This window comes from Oryctolagus cuniculus, chromosome 9, assembly GCF_964237555.1.
Source record: "Oryctolagus cuniculus chromosome 9, mOryCun1.1, whole genome shotgun sequence".
NCBI lineage: Eukaryota > Metazoa > Chordata > Mammalia > Lagomorpha > Leporidae > Oryctolagus > Oryctolagus cuniculus.
Genome location: NC_091440.1, coordinates 119328045 through 119345069, shown reverse-complemented (window position 1 = coordinate 119345069; position 17025 = coordinate 119328045). Strand labels below are relative to the sequence as shown.

The window sequence follows — 17025 nt, the reverse complement described above, 5'->3', positions numbered from 1 at the left end:
GATCTGCCAAGTTCCGTGGAGGACTTCGGCTCAGAGCGCAGCGAGGCCAAGCAGCCTGCTCCTTGGCAGGGTTTCACAGGCACACTTCCTGTGGTGGCAGGAGATGCAAACGCTCCGTGGGAAATGGTCAGTGTTGATGAGACAGTGTCGACATCAGGTGGGGTGGTCCGTGTTGGCTCTAAAACCGTGACGTTGGCACCATCAGGACACAAAATTACCCCTTATCTCGGAGGCAACTCAGATGATTTACTCCACCTCCTTCATATCAACAGAGAAGCTTTGCAGTATGTGAACACACTGATATATGTATCTATGTGCTCCACGTACGTATATAAAATACACTCATAGGCCTCACACTTGGCACCCAGTGGCTTGCTTCTAAGATCACACGGCCAGCGTTTAATGGAAATAAGCAAACGCTTTGTAAAGTTCTTCTATAGCAACCAGGCAGTTTTCATCAAGTTTGTGAAATGTGATTTTATTAATTAATAGAAGGGCATGTCTTACTAGACACACTGTCCCCAAATAAATAAAATCCCAGCATTGTTGAAAGCACACAAACACACAGTTTTACAGGGTACAATACAAAGTCAATTCTGATGATGTCCTTACTGGCATTGACTAAAAATCTGAGAAAGACTAGATCAATCTCTAAATATTTCATTATCTCGCGGAAAGAGAAAAGGAGAGCACGATTATTTCATAGGTTTCTGGAATGATAATTGGAGAAGACTTCGCTTTTAAAAGGTAGTGAGATCACAAATCAAATCACACCTTCTGCAACATTACAACATGGACTGTACTGAATCAAAAATGAAAGCAAAGTGGCTGACAAAGGCTGTGTTCTTTCTTTCCCAACGTGGCACTAATTTCTATTTTTGGCATGAATTATTCACCTTTTCCATGAGTAGGAAAATGTGCTCGGCAAACTCGCGGATGGCGCCGCGGCCACCGTTGCTCTTGCAGATGTACGCGACGGTCTTCTGGGCGGCAGAGCAGGCGTCGGCAGGCACGGCGCTCAGGCCGGCCCTCTTCAGGCATTCTTCGTCAGACACCTCGTTGCCTAGGGGGAAACACGGGGCTGAGCATTCTGGGAGACGAAGACACTGGCAACTGCATCGTGCAAACAGCAGAAATAACTCTGGGTATCTGTGACCCAAGTCACTGCATCCTCAGAACCTCAAGGATTGGATGGAATAAAGCAAAACTATTTTAAATATAATGGAGGTCTAGAGTTTTTCCTAAGAATCTATAGGACAATGGACTATACTTTTCTGCTCGTGATACTTTTTGTTTATGATTATTAATAATGGCAATCAGAAATTCTATACATAAGCTACACATTGTTTAAATGCTTTATTAAGGCAAATTTCAAACATGTAAGAACCCCAAGTTCATCTGAATAATTATCAATGTTTTAGATAATTTACCTCTTTTTTTTTTTTTTATCCCCTACACCCTCATTTTCTGGAAGAGAGGGAGAGGAGGGAGTTCCAGGACATCATAGTTTACACAAAAACTCTGGCATTTATTTTTGGCAAATTTATAATTTTAAAAGGATGTAATATCATCAAATGCACAAAACTGACAATAATTCCTACTGTCATCTAATAACTTAATACATGTTTGCACACCTTCAATTATCTCAAATTGTCTTTTCAAGTCGATTTTTGAGTCAGCTGGAAACTCTGCTAAGTGCTTTACCCAGATTATTTTATTAAGCCCTATAATAGCCCCATGACAATAGGAGGGTACTTCAAAAACTTCATGGAAAATTCAATTAAAAGATTACTTTGATGTAAAAGAATCTGAAATGCCTGCATGGTTTTTGCTGATACACACTGAACGAATCCTCTGAAGACACTTCCTGGGAAGCCCTGACATCTCGCACTTAGCAGAGAGGAAAATGGCCTCCCCTGTCAGAAGTGGGCCGCCAGTGGTGCCGCCTGACTCGCAGCACACGCTGGCCAGTGCTCGGCTAGGCCACGCCCCTACCGCCTATCGGAGCAACCCCAGCAGGGCTGGCCCAGCGTAATGCTTGGTCAGCACCGTGACTTCCTGTTTCCGCAGAGTCGAGCCAACTTGGGGGAATTTTCTTTCTTATTTATCTAGAGAAAGAACGAAAGGAAGGGCAGGAAGAAACCCCTGATTCTCCTTACTGTAGCTGCATAAAAGGATACCAACCGAGGTAGGCTACTTCCTTCCAGCACAGGCCCATCTCTTTCCTCCATTCGTCTACCACGGCCAGCTTGTCGGAAACACTGACTTCCATTTTGCAATCCAGTTTTAAAGAAGACAGTGTCTGTTTTGAGCAGGCTCTCTCTGAGATGAGCCTCACCTAAAAAAGGAAAAAGCGAATCTTTCACAAGGAAATAATACCCTGTAAATAATCCAAGTCACAAATGAGGAGTCTGTGCTCTTCTGAAGGACAAATTCAGTAAAATCCACTGTCATCTTAGTATGATGATGCTTTAAGATGGACAGGATTAGATCTACAGGTGAGAAATACAACATACAGTGTCTGACCCTATCTAAGGTGGTTCTTCAGTTCTGTTCTTTTCTCTAGGAGTCGATAATCTCTCCCTTATACTTAGCAACCCAAATGTAAAATTTCTAGTGAATTATTATTACATTAGCTCTCATTTAAAAATACACTCAAAGTTAACAATACACTATATTGAAACTCAATCTTTCATTCCCAAGTATAAGCTCCATGTAAAAAATCTATAGAGGTGGGCGTTGTGGCACAGCTTCTAGGGGTGTCTGCATCCCACATTGGGGTGCCTGGCTGAGTCCCTGCAGTGCTTCTGATCCAGCTTCCTGCTGATGCTGACTCAGGGAGGCATAAAGTGATGACTCAAAGTGGCTGGGCCTTTGACACCGATGTGGGAGACCTGGATGGAGTTCCTGGCTCCTGGCTTCACCTGGCCCAGCCCTAGCTGTTGCAGGCATTTGTGGAGTGAACCAGAACTGTCTTTCTCTCTCTCTCTGTTGTTCTGCCTTTGAAATATAAATATAAATATATATATATACACACACACACATATATATATATGGATGTATTTATTTTATTTACTTGAAGACAGAGGTGTCTTACATCAGCTGACTCACTCCCCCAATGCCTGCAACAGCCAGGTTCTGGTTCAGGACAAAGCCAGGAGCTTGGAACTCCAGCTGAGTCTCCCAGGTGTGTTCTGGGGCCCAAGGACTTGAGCCATCTTCTGCTGCCTTCCCAGGTGCACGAGCAGGAAGCTGGAAAGGAAGTGGAGCAACAGGGACTAGAACCAACACTCATGAGATGCCGGGCTCACAGGTTGCAGCTTACCCTGCTGTAACAAAGTGCCAGCCTCAAAACTTAAAAAAAAAAAAAAAAAAAGCTGTAATATATTTGCCTTTCCAGGAATGTTGACACCTGTAACCTAAGAAATTTTTCTTGATACAAGATCCCCTGAGAAACATTAGAGAGCTCTTACTTAAAAGCACTATGTTTGTCCTTACTGAATAAACAAGAAACATTACTCACTAATTGACAAATTCCTGAGTTTACTCACCTAACAGTAAATCATATAAGAATTCTCTAGGGATATAAAGGCTACATTTCAGATACTCACAAAAGTTAATACAAACAATTTAAATTTCTTAATTCCTTGTATATTCTTGACTCTGAATCAGAATCTTATAACACGTGGCTACATTCAGGCAGCACGTACCTCGATCCCACTTTTCTTTAATAAACTTATCCCGATAGCATCTTTAACATCATAGGATATTATTTCTTTTTGGTCTCCTGATACATAAATGTGGCCATTGGTGAGACATCCATCAATATTGCAAACCAAAAGTTTTATCTCCTTAAGCTTCTCTTTGCCAAAATAGCCAAATCTAAAAGAAATCAAAATGGACCTGTGAGTGCGCATACAGTACTGACCGTGCCTTCTCACCAGGAAACTCCAGTGACCTCTCTGCAGTTATTTGAGACCTCACCCTTCAAGTTTACCTCATATCCTCTTCAACCTAGTGCTAGACTCAAACCCAGTGTGGCCTCCAATCAGACCCCACGTTTCTCAGCTTCCTGAACAAGCCACCTGAAGGTCTGTGTCTGTACATGTCTACAAAGAGCCTACGATGGGTGGAGTACCAGAAATCAGGACAATTAAACACAATCGACTAAAAACAGTGCCGGGCCCTCGTGCAAGGCCTCCAAGCCTTCTCTTTACCTTAATACTCTTTGCTCTGCAATAGGCCAGTCGATATCCACGTCAATATCCACACTGTGCTCAGCTCGCATTTCGTAGTATGCCATTTTTCCACCCTAAAGACGGTACAAAGGCCAGGCGTGAGCACTGTTTTAACATTCATTCACGTACATCAGAAACTGAATTACAATACAGAACAATGAATTCATTTCTACAGGACTAAGAAAACTGAATCACCCAGTAAAAACACCTGACATCCAACAAACAATTATGGAACGTAAAGCTCACACAAAACAACATTTTTTCCAAATTCTATCTATCCAGTATAAATCCCCTAATATTCTCAAAATAATTTTATATTTTCAGACAGACAAAGCAGAAATAATACCCACTGACTAGTATTCTACCCACAAGGGATTTTCCTGAAAATCCTTGAATTACATTGCCCTTTGTTTCTGGAAGTATACAGGTTTTCCAGAACTTCTGTTCCAGTTGGCAATGAACAAGACAGGAGAGGAGAAACAGGTGCAGCACCTACGGTACAGGTCACCTTGGTGCGCTAGCTCAGAGTGCACGGCAGTGGTTCAGGCTACAGGGGCAAAGGCAGGGTTAGCCTCTTCATTCCAGAGTTGGGGCTGAGAGGGGAGGCCTTTTCCTGGGACAGGAATGATCCGAGGGACCAGATCCGTTGCTGGAAAACATCATTTTGCAGACGGGCTGGTTTCTTCACAAGCTGTTCACCACGTGAAACATCACGTCTTTTGACACTTTAGGAAATGGTCAGACCACAGTCCCCGAGACCAGAGGAGGTGCATCCGCCGTGTGCAATCCAGTCCTCGTGAGCATTGGCGCTCGGCTACCCCGCCTGTCCGCTGTTGGCTGATACACTGACTCAGAAGACTGGAAAATTGCTTTCCTCTCCTCCTTGCAGCCTGAGTCACATCAGCATTTTCATTGCAGGGCGTGGGGATTTTCTCCTTTTTTAATGTTATCTTTTGAGTAATGCTGACAGTACCGTTTCCTAGCTGTTTCTGCCTGGAGTCAGTTTTCTCCTCTGTACACCACGGACGGGAGTGCACACTGGATTCAGCAGCTATGCAGCTTACATGACATAAGCTATGTCAAGTGTTTCACAGGGCCCTCGGAACCCATGACGTGCTAAGTAAGTAACAGCTGTAACTAAAATCATACTTATCTGGAAATCAAACTGTACACACAACAAGTTTAAAAGGATTTTGTAAAATGAAGGCACAAACCTGTAAGTAACCCATCTCTATCAAATGTCTTTTAGCAAAATAAAATGAGCCGTTTTCATATAATTCTCCATCCCAGTCTTGTCGACGAGGTCGTTTAGCTGGATTCAAATTCAGAGGCTCTGTCACTTCACGAACTAAAAGAAGCAGCTACAGTAAGTGCACACTGTTTTGAATACAGGGTTCATTTAGTAACTTTTGAAAAAGCAAGTAAAAATGAACCCGTGGTGGGTGTTTGGCCTGGTGGGTGGGTGAGATGCCATCCGGAATGCCCTCATCCTGTATGGCAGTGCCTGGGTTCAAGTGCAGCTCCACTCCCAATTCCAGCTTCCTGCTAACGTGCACCCTGCAAGGCAGCAGGAGATGGATCCTGACACCTGTGTGGGAAACCTGGGTGGGGATCTAGGCTTCTGACTACAGCCTGGCCTACCCGTGGCCATGGCGGGCATTGAAGGAGTGAAGGCATTTGGGCAGTGAACCAGCGGATGGGAGCTCATCTCATGTGGTCTCTCTCTGTCTCCATCTCCATGTCTCCCACATAAATTATATTTTTTAAAAGTGAGCTCAGAATGCAGAACATTTCTGTATTTAGATAAATAACTAAAAGGATATACTTTAAATGATAAAATCTCTATTTTGATGTTGTGTCTATGCTTTCCAAGAGCTAGTAACAGAAAAATATTTTATAAAGCAATTCAGAATAGTTAAGATTTAAACTAATTATATTACTGCGTTAGGAGGATGTCAAGGCAAGCTTAAAGTACTTTGGAAAGAACTGAACTGATTCAATAACAGACCCCTTGAATCTACTGCTCAATGTGTCTATAGAGATGTGTGTATTATTTGTTCCAGTGTGGTTGAGAAATCACTTTCAGAAAATTCTTACAGAAAACTGTATTTCTTCCCATTCAATTACTGCAGCTTTATGGAAATGCCTGTCAATTATACATTCTTACCAGTAGTTTAAAATATATAAAAATAATGCATCTTTTATTCATTTATTATGCTTGACAGGGAAGGCCCAGGAATATCAACGTCAATGCCTATGTCGTGCTGTAATAAACAATGTCTTTGGTGTTGGTTTATGGAGACTCCCTCGCCTTTGTACTGATTTTTCCCCAGATTTGTGGTGGGGGGAAGTGTGTGGGTACACAGAGGTGTGATGCGAGTTCACACACTGGTTATTCTTCAGCCTCTGAGCTCACTTCTAGCTGTCACTTCTGTATGTAAAGGTTTCTAGGAATGACCTCTATTTAGTCTCTCATCAAGCCATTCTGTTCTACCCGCCCGGTGTTCAGTACAGTTAAGACACTCAGCAAATCTGTCGCACTTTGCAGGCACTGGACAGGATGCAGTGAGCTCGGCTCGCTCCGCTCGGCTAGCGTGCGATCTAGGGGTGGAGACGGGCAACAGACCGCTCCAGTGGGGCTGTGAAGGGAAGCAGAGAGAAGGGCGAGTCCTGCCCGCACCAGTGGCTGCTTTCTCCCTGGAGGTACTTCTGGAGCACCAGGAGAGGCTGAGAGGCAGATCCCGCCGGGCACAGGCACAACGGCCCTGCTGGGGTGAGGAGAAAACTGAACAATCTTTAGTGACCTCGTGGACTTGGGTCACAGATTGTCACTGTAGGTTCCCCGCACACAGAGCAGAGCGAGTTCTGTGCACTCAAGGATCCCACCCCCGGGTTTCTGCTGAGTGTGCTGTAGCACGCGAGGCCCGGGGTGGGCTGGCAGCCAGGGTGGGATCCTCAGAGTCCTGCGGTGCGGGTGGTGCTGACAAGGGTGGGCTGGACGAGCATCAGCAATAGTCACGCGGCCTCTCTCAGGACAAGGGACCTACACTGAGAGGGGACCTGAAGTGAGCGCTTCAATCCACTCCAGATCCTAACTGGATCCAAGTGATCAGCCCCCGAAGGAGTACCTCCCTGAAGGAAACAAGGACTCGAGTCTTTATGTCAGGTGTACAATAGCATACGAGACACAAGCAGCGGCAGAAGGATGTGACTGGCAATCGAGAGACAAAGCCATCAAGGCACATGCACAAATGCATCCGATGCTGAGATTTATAATCCGAGACTTGTAAATAAGCATCACAAATGTGTTAAGTTAGAGGAAATGACTTGAAAATGGATGAAAGATGGCAGGACTTCAGCAGAGAATGGACTCTGCAAAAGAGAGATCTCAGATGCACACTACAGAACGGAAAAACAGCATCTCAAACAATTCCCTGGGTAACATTTAGTGTAATTTGAGGAGTGAGCCAGTGGATGGAAGATCTCTTTCTGCCTGTCAGAAAATGAAAAATACTGCTTTTAACATTTAACAGATCCTTCCTGCAGCTTACTTGAGATTTGGTGAATAAGTTCAAAATTTTTTAACTGCAGCTTAACATAGACCCTCAAAAACAAAACATGTTTACTGAATGACATCCGGAATAAATGCATTCATTGACAATTTATTGGTCTTGATAACAATTACATTCTGGAGTTCGGAAAATCATTATTTTCAAAATCATTGTTTTTCAGTCTAATTTCATCTTCCTGGTTTTCTTAATGGCTCTTTTATGAACCTTCTCCAGTGTCTCTGCATTTTCTTTTTGTTTAAAGATTGATTTATTTTATTTCAAAGTCAGAATTAGAGAAGGAAGGACACAGAGGGAGAGAGATCTTTCATTCGCTGGTTCACTCCCCAAATGGCCACAACAGCCAGGGCAGGGCCAGGCCGAAGCCAGGAGCTTCTTCTAGATCTCCCATATGGGTACAGGAGCCATCTTCGACTGCTTTTCCAGGCACATTAGCAGGGAGCTGGATGGGAAGTGGAGCAGCCGGGACTTGAACCAGTTCCCGTGTGGGATGCCAGCACTGGAGGCAGCGGCTTAACCCTCTACGCCACAATGCCAGAGCCTCCCTGTATTTTCTTTACCATCTTCTGTAAGACACACGCATTTGAGATAAGGCAGCTTTCCTATATGCAACAAACGTCAGTGCACCGGACAGAAACTCCACTGCTTTTCCCCAAATATGTTTCATTTGCCTATTTGTGAGTGATTCTATTCTTTATTATGTATTTGGCTAGTTATCTGTTTGGAAATCAGGCTCCTACTAACCCTATGGAATCCTTCTCATACAAATATCTCGGGTTACATATCTGAAGAAGTGATTGCACAGTTTCGTTTCTGAGGTTCTCCAGAACTCTCTGGTGGATGTCTTCTATTCTCACATGATCTTTGAGGAGTTTATCAAACAAGTCCAGAACAAGCACTAACTGTTTGATTTACAAAAACCTTTTCATCCATTCTTAAATCACGTCCTGTGATTCCTGTAGCCCCAACCCTCAGAGGCAAACAGAAACAGGGTGAGAAAGTTGCCTTGTCAAGAATAAAGCAATGCATGACTTTGGGATCACTGTCCTGTGTCAACCACAGGATTCAGAATGGATGATAAACGTTACTGCCTTCTGCTGTTAGGAAGTGAGTAGCCCCTTATGAGATGAATATCCCCTTATTTCACTCTGTTAACTCCTAACGAGTGTTTACATGTCAAAAGCATTGGCTGAATAAATGAGCTCAAATGAAGATTGGTAACAGATTACCTCCTTTCTGAATTTCACTCCATCGAAACTGATGGCGTCTCACAACAGAGAAAACAGAGTCGTATCCCTTTTCTCGAATCATTTCTGCCACTTTTTGAAGGTCGGTGGGATGTAAACATGGAGAAGTAGCTTGAATGTTTCCTACGATGTCAACCTCTTAAGAAGACCAAAGAAATAAGAAAGACAACAAAATGAAGTTTCTTGCCAGTCACAGTTAAGATCTTAATTTCAAGTGTTAAAAAGAGTCTTGTGAGATGGTACACAAAATTGGAAATTGCATAAAACTTTGAATAAGCTATTAATCAAACTCATACCATTGTGGTAATTAAGAAATTCTACGATGGCATCTAGTGAGGTAGAACTGTCTTTCGAGGTTTCAGAACTTCTTCGGTGAACTTGTGCACCAAACTGTTTGGCCACATTCTCAATTTCATCATGGTCTGTTGAAACCCATACACTGTTCAGATATTAAAAAAAAAAAAAGTTAACAGCCAAATCACCAGAAGAAACCACTAATGATAAGGGGGGGGGGGGAGTCTGTAGCTTCCCTGTTTGAATGGTTTTTGTACCATTAACATCATGCCAAAGATCCAAAGTAATAAAAAATGTCAAGATACATTTTGTATGTAAATTCATGTCAGAATAAAAATGTAACTCTAGCTTATTACAGTTTTTTTTGTAGTGTATGGCTATTTACATAACTACTTTTTATGTAGCCCTTGAAAGTTTTACAAAATTTAAAAAAAGATACTGGATACTTTTAAGATTACCAATATGTTAAGTAAAATTGCACTAGAAGCTAAAGCCAAAGCAACTTCAAAAAGATCCTGCTTCTTATTCGCCATCCAAATCCAAAACTTTAACTACAGTATTTTAATATATTTGTTAAGGAAAAATAGACTTGCCTTGGACAAACTAAAGCTGCAAGGTTCCAGCTTAGAAGAGAGTTAAAGGTGCCTAAGTCTGGACTCAAAACAGTGAAATAATCCACCTCTTTTTTACAAGCAACGGACAATAGGTATATACACATTGGAACAACGAATCACCAAGTGACAGCCATAGTTAACGACATGCAGAACATGATTTGATTGGTTCTGGAGAGTTTAACTTCACATGCGATTAACCACAGCTTACTTACACAGCTGCCCATGTAAACTTTACACAATGATAACCAACAGTCTCTATTAAAGTTTGTCTGCCAAACCTCCACAAATTCGTACTGCCAGAAACAGAAGACATGACTATTACCTAGCCATGATGCTTCAACAGTGATATTATGTTGACCTACAGTCTGTTTATTTATCCCAGTAGTCAACATCTATTGTGGGCAAGAAGAACTGCAAGTTTCATGGGTCTAAGCTCATTTGTTAAGCAGAAAAGAAAGTGAGAAACTACAAAAAAGCTTCTAACATCTCTGAATTTCATTTATTGGTATTTGTCAGAAGGCTTAAATCAAGGGATAAAGTTGGAAATAACAACAACAAATTTTAAGGGAGCCTGGTAAACAAGATGAGCCACTGGCTGGGGCTCAGGAGCCTCTGGACATCTCCTTGTGTCAGTGTGTGAGGCAGAACACAGGAAGCCCCGTTTGCTTCCCTTTTGAAATGTGACAGAGTTTGGGGACAGATCTTTCTCTGGAGAAAGGTCACAGTAAATGCTATGTGGAGTGAAGTACTGATGCAAACCCAGTGTGTGTTTAAAACGGAGAGGTGAGCTGAGGATGATGTATGGTCATGAGAACATGGTAAAAAGCAATGAATAAAAGCAAAAGACATGGGTCTTTGACATCTAATTTATCTCATTAATTGAAGCAAATCACTAAAGTCATTTATTCACTGTCCTATTCTTTACTGCAATGAAAAATTCAACACTAGAGGGTTCTGTGATCTTTGTGAAGTGTTTGAAGGGTAAATAACAAGTAATAATAGACGTTTTGGAATAGGCCTGTTGGCTCGCTTTTCTTCCTTCCTCTCTTTTTTCAGTCATTCACAAAGTGTTCACTGAATGCCTAACTTGTCCCAGGAACTATTCCAGATGCTGTGATATAATGGCGTATACAATGCAGTCCATTTTCTTGGGCAACCCTTGCCCTTTGGATAGAGGCTGAGGTCAAAGCAGTGTTGTAGTTCCCTTTAAACATTAGAGGGAGAGAGGCCAGGAGCCGACTAAAGGACCACACTCCTCACAGTGCTTTCCATTTCACAAAGAACGTGTATGGTGCCTGCTGTCCAACATGGGCCCAGGCTGTACCTGCTAGGCGGATGTGTGGAACAGTGAGTGGTTAAAGAGCATGGGTTCCGTGGGAACAAGTTCAAAACCTGGCTCTACCACATACCAGTGCTACCACCCCAGAGAAACGCATCATCTCCCTGAGCCTCAATCTGCACTAAAATTTAGCTGCTGACGATAGTGGGCACCTCATATGGTTGTTGCGATGATTAAACATAAACTGCTTGTCACAGAATAAACGCTTAATAAATGCTATCTACTCAAAATACTAAGATAGAAATGTTAATAAAGAACATCTGCACTGTCCCTTTTAATCCTCACACTGAATCTGTCAAAAGGAAAACCAGAGTACTACTTCCAGATCTTTCAAGGTTCACTTGCCTAATTCGTCTGTATTACGTAAGGCAAGGACACTATGAATTCAAAAATGTGAAAACAGCATCCTCTTTGTGTGATTAAAATATAATGACCATCCCTTATTAAAGAGACTAAGTGAGTAGATAATTTCTTTAGGCTTGGGGAGCCATCAGATGAGAATCAGCAAGTGAACCAACAAGCCTAATGAAATTACAAATTAAGTGGAGTAAATGGCAAAGTCTAACCCCAATGGCTTTAGCCTCGAATGAAGTCATACTACATCCAACAGGAAGAACAGGAATATCAACCCCAGCGCCTGTGATGGGTATTTCAAATCACAAACTGCCATTTTAGGAATAATAACACAGCACAGGCCTTTCATGAATTATAAATGCATGCCCTAGAAATCAAACAAGAATTTGTCTGTTTTTCACAAGTATGTTATGCAAGATTTTAAAAATCAATTTATTCGGTCGGAGGTCTACTTTCACAACAGCGAGCCACTGTTGAAAATTAAGCTCTTAGAAAGGCAGCCCTTGCAAAAACTTTATTAAATGAAAACTAGTTGTTTCTTGACTGTAAATTATTTTCGTTATTAGGCAAAGACAGCTTGGATTCTGAGCAGGCCAGAAAAATATGCCTCAATTAAGTGAGGTCCTGGGTTTGAACAAAATAACCTCCAAGGTACTTTCAGGCCCTGGAAACACAAATCAGCTAGCTACAATTTTTTTCATTTCTCTCCTGAGAAAGGAGAGGGCTGGAGACTGGAAGAGTGCTCCCAAGTCCTGCTGTAGTCAGACAGAGTCAAAATCAAGTCAACAATTTTTGAAAACACAAGGCATACCAGGAGGAGTAAAACAGGAACCACCACCCTAAGTGGCAGCTGTGATGGCCCAAGTAATTGGGTCCCTGCCATTTGGTCGGAGTTCTGGATTGGGTTCCTGGCTCCTAGCTTCAGCCCCAGCCCAGCCGTGGTCATTGCAAGCATTTGGGGAGTGAACAGCAGATGGGAGTTCTCTCTTTCTCTGTTTCCCCAATATTTAAAAGCATGAGTTTAAATAGCACCTGGTTGTAAGATTTTTAGGTAGTACAGTAGGGGTCGTCTCAGGCCAAATCTAACCCTCACCTCTGCCTGCTTCTGTAATGTTTAATGCAATGCAGCCAAACTTATTTATGCATTGTTATGGCCACTTTGACAACATACCACTGCAGAGCTGAGATGCGGCTACCATACAACTTACTAGTGGTCTGCAAAGCCTAAAATATTTATTATTTACTGCTAAAGTAGAGACTAAAGACCTATTTCCATTCATTCTTCCATGCCAAAAGCATGCTGGTAATGGAAAGAATTTTGAAGATCATTACAATTTTCCCATCAAGATACTGTGGCTGAAGGAAGAGCTGAAGGTTTTATAAACCTCCGATACAGGGACAAATGACAATGAAGACTACAATGCAGCAGGCACTAGCTGAAGGGCTGAACACCTGTGATCTCACTTAACACCCTAAGCAAGCCTCAGGTAGACACTGAAGTCCATCTTACCCATGAGGAGAGTGAAGCGGAGAGGTTAAGTGATTTACTCAAGACTGCACCGTTAGTGCACGGCAAAGCTGACCCTGAAATCCAGTTTGACTGCAGGGTCTGCGATGTTACATACACAGCACTGGAAGGCACAGTGCATCTTCGCTGAGGCCATCAGTAAAGGCCTCATGGGAGGCTGATCCCTTCTTTAAACTCTCCAGGTCCCTAGAAGGAACGCCAGCTAGCAGGCAGCTGTGAGCCGTGAACAGAGTACAAGCACACTACCTCACAGCAGTGTGACTTAAAGAAGGCAAAGTTAGAACCACTAGGCCAGTTTGGCTAGTAAGGGGAACTATGCAGTTTTCTTCTAATCGCTAGGAAGTCGTATGGTAAGAGATGCCATAGTGGCTAGAAGTATAAACTGCTATCCCTAGGCTGAACTTACACTCCAGGCTAGATGCTACAGAGAAAACTAATCCTTGAGTCATTTCTTGATGGAGTTTTTGTAAAAGTACATTTTAATAAACAGAAAATAAGTAATATATATACATATTTCCCAATCGTTTTCCAGCAAAATCCCCAATGTCTGCTGGGTTTTGACTCTCAGAATCCACTCCCCGATACTTTTGGTAATGGAATGCCAATTTTCCTTTTGACAAACCCATCGTGCTTGCACGGTGGGTCCCACTGCTGGCTCCGGGAGTGGAAGATGTGGCTCAAAGGGACCAATGAAAAGCATTGCTGCTACCGTGACTGGTTCAAGAGTAAGCAGGGAACCCAAAGAGATGCCAGTGAGATTTGTTAAAGCTGTGCGAACAGCTCTTTCTGACTGCACTGCAACCTGGATGGATAGGAGGGAGTGCTGTTAAAGACTAACAAAGCCAGATGCTAAAGTGGTTAGGAGAGGCTGCACCCTGTAACTCCTGCAATAGGGAAGATTCCATTGTGGACTGGATCCAACAGTTCCAGAAAGTAAAAGCCTGAGACCTTCTAAAGGCTGGTGAGTTAGCCCATGATTGGTCACCTGGCTTTATCAACTGGTTGTTCTTCTGGTGGAAAAAGAAACTTGATGGCCGGGGCAATCCTGTAAATTGAAACAAGGAGCCCACCAAAGTTAGGGCCTTATCTTCTCTCAGGGCTGGGGAGGAGACTGGGACTCACCTCCAGAGTGTCTGTGTCTCCCAGATGCTGACCACATTAGAGGGAGGTGAACTTACATCTCAAAGGGCAGCCAAGGTGTCTGCAATTGCAAGCTTTCTAAAGTGACTGCTCTAAGAGGTGGCTGAGGGGCCTGTCTACGGCCAAGTTTATCTTGGAACAAACAGCAATGTCTTCTGGCAGCACTGAGGCTCCTAAGGCAGATATTTTAACGAGGAATGGGATCATCCTAGGGACAGGGCTTTAAGTTTCTAGAAGCCAGGCAACAGTTTGGTCAACTTTCTTGGTATGGACTGGTTGTTATGTGCCAGGGCAGTTCTTAGTACAATCAAATGCCTGGTGAGTGGTGATTCTAACCAGAACCAAACCGAGGACTCTGTGACAGCACACACCCACCCCTTACCCTGATTTATTTTTCTTAAAAAAATCTGTCACCACGTGCCATAGCATACATTTCCTGCCTCTACTATAATGCAGACTGCATAAGGCTAGGGACTGACCCCACTGCTACAACAGTAGCCTCTGGTTCAGGACACAGAGCAGTGCCTGCCACACACTAGGCAGTCAACAAGTATTTGCTGAACGAAAGAACCCGTTTTTTGTCCTTGAATTTGTACCTGGCACAAGCCTTACCCTCCTTTTGTGAAAGGTGTTTCTGGAAATTCTCAAGCAACCCAAGAATTGTCTTTGAGAGCTTTGTTTTAACCTGCTATGAACAGGACTATGATCTCAAGTTCATTTAACAAAATTGGGATTTTACTACATGACAATGGCCTGGATGCAGACGTCTCTCAGTCTCTGTTTTTCAGTCTGGATCCTTACTAAGGTGGCAAAAAATTCCAAACGTCCGTGCCTTCACGAGGACAAGAATCACATCCCATTCAGCTCAACATTCCCCTGCATGTGTACGGCGGAGACCAGGGTTCTGTGAATGCTGACGGAATGAAAACAAACTCCCAGTGCTGCCCTATCTCTCCTCCGCACGCTTCCCACCACTGACTTAGTGTTATCTTCTGGGTGCCAGCTCCTATTTGCCTGTCCATCCTTCCTTTAGGTTAAAACAGTCAGAAAAGTCATAAATTTTTATTTTTGGCATCTCCTTTTGAAACAAAACTGGTTATGTGGAAATCATTTTTACTCATATGAACAGGGGTAATGCACTATGGGTAATTAACGCGTTTCATAAACAGTCATCTCTTTAAAAAAATCACATCAAAATAAAAGTCTACAGAAACCAACAGATTCATTAGGTTGAGGCAACTGTGTGTTGTTAATGCATTCCTGGCAAAGAATTTTATCTCCTTTCTTTTATGAATGACATCAGCTTGTAACTCCCAAGCGATCTGACATGCGCCCATGCCTCTCCATGACGCGCTATAAAAACTGCCCTTCGGGCAGACAAAGTTAAAAGGGTATGGCAGGTGCATTCGCAAGCCTAGCGTCCAACAACCCGCTGTGCACCGCCCCGCTGTCTCCCACCTGTGACACACGTAGGGGGCTTCCTGGATTGTGCTGAGTCACAGGCAGACAGCTGGAGTCTTTTTTTTTTTTTTCCCCAAAGGTTAGGAAAGGATCTCCAAGCTGAGCTGAAACTAGCAAGCCCGGTCAGCAGGCTCCATTCAGGAACCTCCAGTTGCCCTCGCCGATCAGCCCCGAGCAGCAGGGGGGCCCCGAGGCCGGCCTAGACGAGTCCGCTCGGGACCCCGACGCCGCACGGGGGCCGGCCTGCAGGTGACAGGTGGCAAGGGGCCTCCGAGGCGCTCAAGGGCGGGGACTGCTTGGGGTCAACACTCGCCGCGGCTACCGAACCAGGAAGGGGCCGGAGCCGTTCGCCGCCCCGCGCTCAGCCCGGCCCCGGGCACCCCCAACCTTGCTGGCACGCCCCTTCCAGCAGCGCTCGGCCCCTGGCGGGCGCTGCAGGCCCCCGGGAGCCCCCTCTCCCGCGGCAGCCCGACTCGCGCTCCCGACCCCCGCCCAGGCCGCGCCGCCCACTCTCGCACATGCGCACCTCTGGAAGACCCCCGAGTCCAGCGCTGCACGCAGGACCCAGCCAATGAGCGGGACCCCCGCCAGGTGCTTAATGTTCTTCAGGGGGATGCCTTTGCTGCCGCCCCGGGCCAGCACTAGGGCCGCCAGGTGCGGGGGCTTCTCCACCCCTCGGCCCTGGCCGCCGCGGGAGTTGCGCTGCAGCTTCGGCGGCCGGCCCCGGGACGGCCGCCCCCGCGGATTGGAGACGGAGGTGGCGGCCCCCTTCTCCACCGAGTCCATCTTCCTCCCACGCCTTCTCCCCAGCTTCTCCACATCCGGGAGCTCGTCCCCCGCCACCTCAGCTCGGCGCCGCCCGATCCCCGCCCGGCCGCTCGCGCCGGCGGCTGCTCCTCGCTCCGCCCCCGTCGCCGCCCCCCCCGCGCGGCGCACGCCGGGAATTGTAGTCCACGGCCGCCTCGTCCGGGCAGAGCAGGTGCTCTCCTGGTGATCCCAGGTCAGAGCCCAGCCGGGGGAGTCCTGCGGCTTCGGGATTTCTGGGGGTGCTTGAAAATGTCTACAGATGTGTAAAATAAGCAAAAGAGGTCACTTATGTTTTGCTAAGGAACTTCCCTGATTAACAATCACAGTGGTGGGTTTCTTGCGGCCCACCCAGATGCACCCTAATAGGAGTCAGTATTCGGTTTTCACGTCGTTTTTGAAATGTGCGACTGTATCCTATGCTCCTGCCTAAGGTA

General features: G+C 44.8%; 1 protein-coding gene across 1 annotated transcript; it reads right to left on the bottom strand.

Annotated features, from left to right (window-relative positions):
- Positions 1-457: 457 nt before the first annotated feature.
- CMAS (cytidine monophosphate N-acetylneuraminic acid synthetase) lies at positions 458-16701 on the bottom strand. The gene is made up of 8 exons (XM_002712718.5): positions 16311-16701; positions 9351-9493; positions 9037-9192; positions 5453-5586; positions 4218-4312; positions 3711-3882; positions 2185-2338; positions 458-1063 (listed from the first exon to the last, which is right to left on the bottom strand). Exons 1-8 carry the CDS (start codon positions 16568-16570, stop codon positions 873-875), a joined length of 1305 nt encoding a protein of 434 aa, XP_002712764.1. The 5' UTR covers positions 16571-16701; the 3' UTR covers positions 458-872.
- Between the last annotated feature and the right edge of the window lie 324 nt (positions 16702-17025).

Coding starts and splice junctions, on each gene's coding strand:
- CMAS (XM_002712718.5), bottom strand. CDS start 16,570: ATGGACTCGGTGGAGAAGGGGGCCGCCACCTCCGTCTCCAATCCGCGG. Junction 9,494..16,310: donor GACTCGGGGGTCTTCCAGAG/GTGCGCATGTGC, acceptor ATATCTGAACAG/TGTATGGGTTTCAACAGACC. Junction 5,587..9,036: donor GAGTGAAATTCAGAAAGGAG/GTAATCTGTTAC, acceptor TGCTTCTTTTAG/TTCGTGAAGTGACAGAGCCT.